Source organism: Typopeltis vanoorti, chromosome 14, assembly GCF_054136105.1.
Source record: "Typopeltis vanoorti isolate ZY-2024b chromosome 14, IOZ_Tvanoo_1.0, whole genome shotgun sequence".
NCBI lineage: Eukaryota > Metazoa > Arthropoda > Arachnida > Uropygi > Thelyphonidae > Typopeltis > Typopeltis vanoorti.
The window spans coordinates 54,182,280-54,189,807 of NC_143562.1; the positions used below are offsets into that span (position 1 = coordinate 54,182,280).

At 34.5% G+C, this 7,528-nt stretch overlaps 1 protein-coding gene across 1 annotated transcript in view; it reads right to left on the reverse strand.

Moving 5' to 3' along the window:
- Window positions 1-5,428, reverse strand: part of LOC150099484 (protein transport protein Sec24C-like) — a 182,211-nt gene extending 176,783 nt beyond the window's left edge. Inside the window, exon 1 of the mRNA XM_090403444.1 lies at window positions 4,916-5,428. Within this exon, the coding sequence (XP_090259570.1) occupies window positions 4,916-5,428 (513 nt within the window). The remainder of the gene's footprint in view (window positions 1-4,915) is intronic.
- Window positions 5,429-7,528: the final 2,100 nt, after the last annotated feature.

A 7,528-nucleotide genomic window follows, 5' to 3' on the forward strand; every position in this document is an offset into this window, starting at 1 on the left:
TGTCAAAAAGACACCAATGGAAAGATGATTATGTTATTTACTTGTGCAACAGAGAAAGACAGATGAAAACATGGAATTTTATGTTGCAAAATATTTTCAAACTCCAATCTTAAACCGTCAAAGTTGTTAGAACATTTCAGCAAGCAGCATGGTGGTAAAGCTTCAGGACACACACTTAACATCTTGAAGCCTAAGAAGGCACGATTCAATAGCAGCAGTACCATTACAAAATTTGGCTCTGCAGTAGTTCAGAAGCCTTTGCTAGAAGCTTCTTATCAGGTGGCATATCTGTGCATAAAAAAAAAAAAGCCTCATACAATAGCTGAAGAATTGGTGAAACTATGTGCATTGGAAATTGCGGAAATTGTATTAGGTTCTGAAGCACATAAGAAAATTCAGCAGATTTCATTATCAAACAATATGATTCGATCACGCATTCAAGACATCAGTCAGGATATTTTACTGCAAGTAGTACAAGATATTAAAACCAGTCCTCTGAAAGTGTGTATTAAATTGGACAAGTCAACTGACGTTGATAATTGCAGTGAATTATTAGTATTTATGCGATACATAAAGGAAAAGGAAATTTTGGAAGAATTTTTTTTTGTGATCAACTGGAACTGACGGCAAAAGGAACTGATGTTTTTAATCACATTAAAAACTTTTTCTTGAAACATCAAATACTAATGGATGTGATTAGCTCAATATGTACTGATGGTGCACCTGCGATGTTAGGCAATAATTCCGGTTTTTTTACCTATATCAAAAAAAGAAGTACGGCAAGTTGCAATAACACATTGCATGTTGCACTGCCATGCACTTGCATCAAAAACTTTGCCAGAGAACTTAAAAAAATATTTAGCTACAGCAGTAAACATAGTAAATTATATTCGAGGACAGGCGCTTAATCATCGTATCTTTCGTGCTTTTTGCAAAGAAATCAGTGCTAACCATAGTGTGCTTCTTTATCACACTGACATAAGATGGCTCTCCAAGAGATGTATGCTTAGAGGGTTTTTGAAATGTGCAAGGAGATTATTCAGTTTCTTACTAACTAGAATTGTAATTTAGTTAGACTTTGAAAGAAGAGATGCAGTAATTCGATTGGCCTACTTAGCAGATATTATCGCTCACCTAAATGAATTAAATATATCAATGCAAGGGTATGGTAAGAACATAATAACATCTACTAAAAAATTATTTGCTTTTATTGAAAAACTAAAAATTTATATACGTCAAGTTGAAAATGGTCCCTTGCTTGATGAAATTTCCCTTACTTTCCCAAACTTTCCCTTGCTTGATGAAATTGTTCTGGAAAACGAAAAAAATCACAATTTTATCTGAAATTGTAATACATTTGCAAAATTGATTAATTCTTTTCATGGATATTTTTCCACAGGAGATATTAGCAAAGAGCAGAGGTGGATACTGGATCCATTTCTTTTGGATCTTAACTCTATAAACGACGATCATTTAATAAAAAGATATCTTATTGAAATGCGAGTCAGTGCACGTATTCAAATGGAATTTAGAACAATTCTGGTGTACTCAGTTAGAACCATTTCCACAACTGGCAAAGGCAGCACTGCAGACACTTCTACCATTTGCTACCACCTATCTTTGCAAAATGGGATTTTCATCATTTTTGCACATAAAAAAAAAAACCCAAAATCGCTTAAATGCAAGTGATGATATGCACGTAGCCCTTTCAAAAAAGGAACCTCACTTTCAAAATATTATTATGAAAAGGTAACAACAAATTAGTCACTAAAAATTGATGCTATTTTTCAATAAATTGTTTTGCAATAAATATTCTTTTCTAACAAATAAAAAAAACACATCTTTCAAAGGGGTGTGAGAATGTAAATTGAAGTTCACTGGGGGTGCAGGCCAGTAAAAAGGTTAATAACCACTGTATTAAAGGATTATCAGAAAAAAATTAATAGAATCCTACACCATTATTATTACGTAACACCTCCAGGGAGTCCAATGACTCATCGAGGGAGTGCACCTACTCTACAACTCCCTGTCTCCACCACTCAATCCACCAACTACCATCTACCGCCCACTACCATCACTAGTATTTTCACAGACAATCACAAACATCCATGCCCACAGCAGGATTCGAACCAGCAGCCTTTTGGCTAGAGAGCAGATATGTAGTACTACCACTTGGCCAACCAGGCCGGTGTTTTTTAAAAGTGGCATTATAATCTTAATGCCACTTTTAAACCACCTTTAAAATTAAAAAATATATTCAACTCCTCTAAGGATCCTCCCCCCCCATTGGCACATCCTGGAGTTTACTGCATCTATTGCACCTGTAACTTACCTTATATTGGGGAAACTGGAGATGCAATTCCTATCTGTAAAAAAGAGCACAAACGACACATTAAATTTAACAATTTTGGTGAAGCAGGCCTCTCAGATCACGCTCTTAACACCCAACACCAAATTGATTGGAAAAGTACTTGCTCGTTACATCATACAAAAACCTGGTATGAACGGAAAATTAAAGAAGTCTGTGAAATTTTAATTAATACTCTAATCTTAACAATAATGGTGGCATTAAAATCCCAAGCATTTGGATGGCACACATTCAGCACAGTTAGTTTCCAGCAAACTCTGGCTTTAGGACTCGAAGCAATTTTTCAGCTTTTATTGGACACTATCCATGCCAGTTGGTTCTAATTTATAAGTATGCTTATATAAGTAGTCTTTTATTTATTAATTTTTTCCTATTTTGTAAACATGTTGCTCTCCAGCTTAATTTAATTTTGTAACCTAATAGATAACAATAATAATAGTACTCTAACTTTGATGTAGTAATGGTTTTTTTTTGTTTTTTTTTCCCCACCAGAGATCAGGCCAATAGTTGTAACAGTTGGTCAGTAACTTTAGCATGCCATGTAGATTGTAGTGCAGCTTATTTCTTTGTATATATATATGTGTATACTTCAGATGATGACCTTAATATGAAGATCAAAACGTCAAGTATACACGGTAGTTGTTTCCATAATTTTCATGATGTACTAAGAGGTATTTGGTTACAATCCTCAATCCAGAGTGATAGAAAATGCTCCATCTCAATCATTAAATGGCTTCTATTTTGGGTGATCTGCATGCTTAAAGAAGCGGTAGTAACTTTCCTTGTTCTTCATATTCTTTGCTCTTATTTAATATAATCCAAATTATAGACTCACTATACTCCAGGGTCTCACACAATCATTATATTACTAGTGCCACTTTCATGTCTCTTAATGACTCAGCTTTTCCTCTCACTGCAGATTGGCAACAAAAATTTTGCGTAACATAAAATTTCACATAACGTAAAAAAATCGCATTAAATGATTAATCGCTCGCTTAAAGCGGGGAAATAGTATCATTTCACTCAATCGCACTAACTGATTATCGCGCATATCGAATTTGCATTAAGTGAGGTTTTCCTGTATATACAAAAAATGAATGCGTAATATCAGAACACATATTGCCAACCTGGTTGGTTGAGTGGTTAGCATACCTGATCTCCAACCCACAAGTTTGAATCCAACCGTGGGCATGGATGTTTGTGATTAACTTTGTGATTGAAGTTTCAAAAATACACAGATGCATTTTCTGTTTGGCCTCATGGCTTAAACACACTAGACTCTTTGCTTCACTTCTTTAGTCAACATTCAAGAATCCATTTTACTATGAAAAAGAAACTAATAATAGACTAGTCTTTCTAGACACCTTATAAACACAACTTCCTAATGGTAATCTCTCTTTTACATTATAAAGAAAATGTATTAACATGGGCAGATATAATCACAAGCTTTTCCCCTCAGAAGTATGGTATTATTAAAACTATCCAACAGTCATCTATAACTGTTCTAATAATACTTCTCTTACAAATAAAGCTCACCATCTAAAACACATCTCCCATCTAATGGTTACAATTCTACAATCAACAAGATATTTAATCCTTCCCTCAATCCTTGACCTTCTCTTCAGAAAGATTATAATAATGCTATCAGCATTCCTTGTGTTAGTGCACTGCCACACTTTATTAATGCAAATATTTCAACCTGAAAGTAACAGATTATTAGTAAACAAACAATTCAAATGGCAGAGCAAGAACAACAATTTTTTCCTTTCAACAGAAACGAGCCATGGACCAGAGTGACATCATACAACAGTTCATAAGACATGATATATAAGAAAGGTTTTACTGCTTGCAATTAATAAGGATATGATTCTCCCAAATTTTAGTTTAAGACAGTCATCCAGTTTAATTTGGGTAGTGTAAGAGTGCTTCAGCACTCTCTGAACAATCACACAAATGACACCAATGTAACAGATGGCTCCAGGAGCCATCTGTCACATTGATGGCTAATAGGATACTGAGGTTAGTGCCTGTATTGTGCCAGAAAAAAATTTTTCAGGCTATCTATGGATATGCATTCTATTTGTCCAAAGTAAAAGAAAAGCAATCACACTTAACCTAGTACACAGCAGGATAGGAGAGAGGGGGGGGGGCTGTTTATCCTTGGTGGAAGGTATTATTATAGGTATCTCCATGGAGTCAGTAGACTCATCGCAGGAGACCCAAACTATCAAAATAATATCTATCATACCTCTTCTTGAATTCATTTACAGACAAAGAACTCACAACTGAGGGTAACAAGGAAAAGAGTTAATTAACAGGGAAAAAGGGGAAACTTAATCATATATTTTTAAGATCTGTAAGGATCTTTGAAACTGATTCAGATGTTGAATGTAAATAATTTGTTTGGCATCATATACTATGATAACAACTTTGAAAATAAAGTTCAAAATGCACTGAATTTTAATTTTACAATTTTAAAAATACAACTTTAATTGAACTTTACTCCAATAATGTAATTAACTATTAATTATATTAAATCATACTTACTGGATCAAAAAGACTATCCAAATTTAAACTGCTCTGCTGATGACTAGTATAAGGCTTATTCTGTGGTTGAAATCCTGGTGAGACAGCAAATGGTCTATTAGTTTCATGATTACTAGAAACACAGCTTGAATTCAATGATTTTTGACATATGAATGGCATACTTTTTGTGGAAATGGAATTATAACTGCAAGTGACTGGCATGTTTTCAGATATTCTAGTAAAAGAGTTTTCCTTGATGGAATAAAAATGTGATGTTTCATTTTTTGAGGAAAAGTCTGTTAATGGAAATGAATGTAAACTATTTTGAGAAAACAATTCAGAGCTATTAGTTGGATGAATATGAAAATGAGAACTCATCTGAGAATATCCTGTGGAGGAAGTTCCGGAGTACTGAGGATCAAGAGCATCGGGTGATGTATAACCACTGTAATAACTTTTGTTATATGAAGGTGGTACTGTGTGTGGTTCATTAACTAAAGGACTACCCAAAATCTGGTTTGTATTCACTGACATAATTTCAAGAAGCAGATGGCTGTTGCATTAATAAAAGAAAACCTATAATAAAAGATATTCATAAAATTAGTCTATATGAAATTATTGTAAAATACACTATTCATGCATGATGTGTGTAAGTTAATTTAAAAGGTAACTTATAACTTACAAAGTATTACTTATAATCCACCCTGCCAATTAATTACATTCAACACCTCCAGGGAGTCCAAAGACTCATCAAGGGAGGGCATCTACTCTACAGATTTCCATCTTCACAACTCCACCAACTGCAACTACCTTCATCATCTACACCAATGCCATCAACTGCCAACCACCACCACCACTAGTATTTTCAGACAATTACAAACATCCATGCCCACAGCAGGATTCGAACCCCAGCCTTTTGGCTGGAGAACAGATACGCTAACCACTCAGCCAACCAGGCTGGCAAAGGAATTACTTTATTTGTAAATTACTTTCATTGGACAGAAAGTTAATTCACAAAGGAATGCCTTTGCATATTTTTGATGTTGAAATTATCATCTGCATGATATAGCTGTATTCATAACACTTTATTATATGATATATTTAGAAAAGTGTGATATATACATAATCAAGACTTATTTCAATGTTTTCCCTCACTCCCCATTATAAAACTAAAGGCTCTGTCTCCAAGTTAACAACATTTACCAGATGCTAGCCACTATTCTTTATTGTTATACTGTTTTCAGGATTCAATTTTGAAAAAAAAAAAATGGAATAATTATTTGTGTAACAATTTCAATACAAACTTAATTGCTTGATATTTCAATCTTCATACCAGGTTCCTCTGCAGTAAACATGCAAGAACTCAAATACAGCTAAATTAATATAAATACCTTATGCAAAAATTAATTATTTATTGGCATAAAATTTTTGCCCATCTCATAGACATCTTTGCATCTTCAGTATTATTATTATACAGGTATCTTCATGGAGTTGGAGTCAGAAGACTCATTGTGGGAGATCCATTTATTCATACACTAGCCATCTTCATCATCAAATTCCTGCCATATACCCTCAAGGGGTGTATAGGATATGATAGTACTACATCATTACTAATTTCCTATCCACAATCTTCCTCCAAATCAGTCTGTTACTTGTCAAGACTCCAACATTATCAGATCTTATATTTCTATCATCTAAGGCACTTTGTACTGAATCAATCCGCCTATATCTTGGTTTTCCTCTGGGTCGTTTTCCTGCCAACCTGGCAGAGAACACTTGTTTTGCTAATCTTTCCTTGCCCATTCTGTTTAAGTGACCATACTACCTGAGATTAGCTCTGCTAACATATTCCTGTATTCTGACAATGTCAAGTTCTTTCCTAATATCCTCGTTTTTAATATGATATTGCCATTGATGCCATCTGTTCACGCATCAATTCTTTCTCAGGACTCATTATTAGTGTTCTGATTATTAGTGTTCTGACTAATTTCTTCCTACCATACCAGCTTTGTTGATTCTGTTGTCTATTTCCATATTTAATTTACCATCTTCAAAATCGTGCCTAAGTAGCTGAAATGTTTTACTTGTTCCACAAGTTTTCCGTTCACAACACAGTTGACATTTTCAACGATTCTGCCTATTTTTATTGTTGACCTTCATACCATATCTATTACAACAGTTATTCAATTTAGTCAGGGAATCGTGCAGACTTGTAGCATATTTATTTAGAAGTATAACATCATCCACATAAAGCAAAGAGCTGACATTAACATCTCCAATTTTGATATCATGTTTAATACCACTTTCCTTTATAATGTGATCCATATAGATAATGAATAACAGATGGGATAATGTACATCTTTGTCTCACTGCCAGATTTAACATTAAACCATCTTCCTTCAATTCTAACTGCTTCCTTTCTTACCGTGTGATGGTACAGTAGTTGTGAGTCCCCCTTTTTACAGGGGGATACGGCACCATCTAGTTTCCCCCAAAAAAAATTTTATTCGGGCTCTGAAACTGACACAGGCTGACGAATCAGGCCTGTGGCTTGGTCCGTATTTCTGGCTGTATTCCATGTGTGTTCACGAGACCGGTTTGCCAGTTTGCGGGATGAAAAACCCCAGATAAACT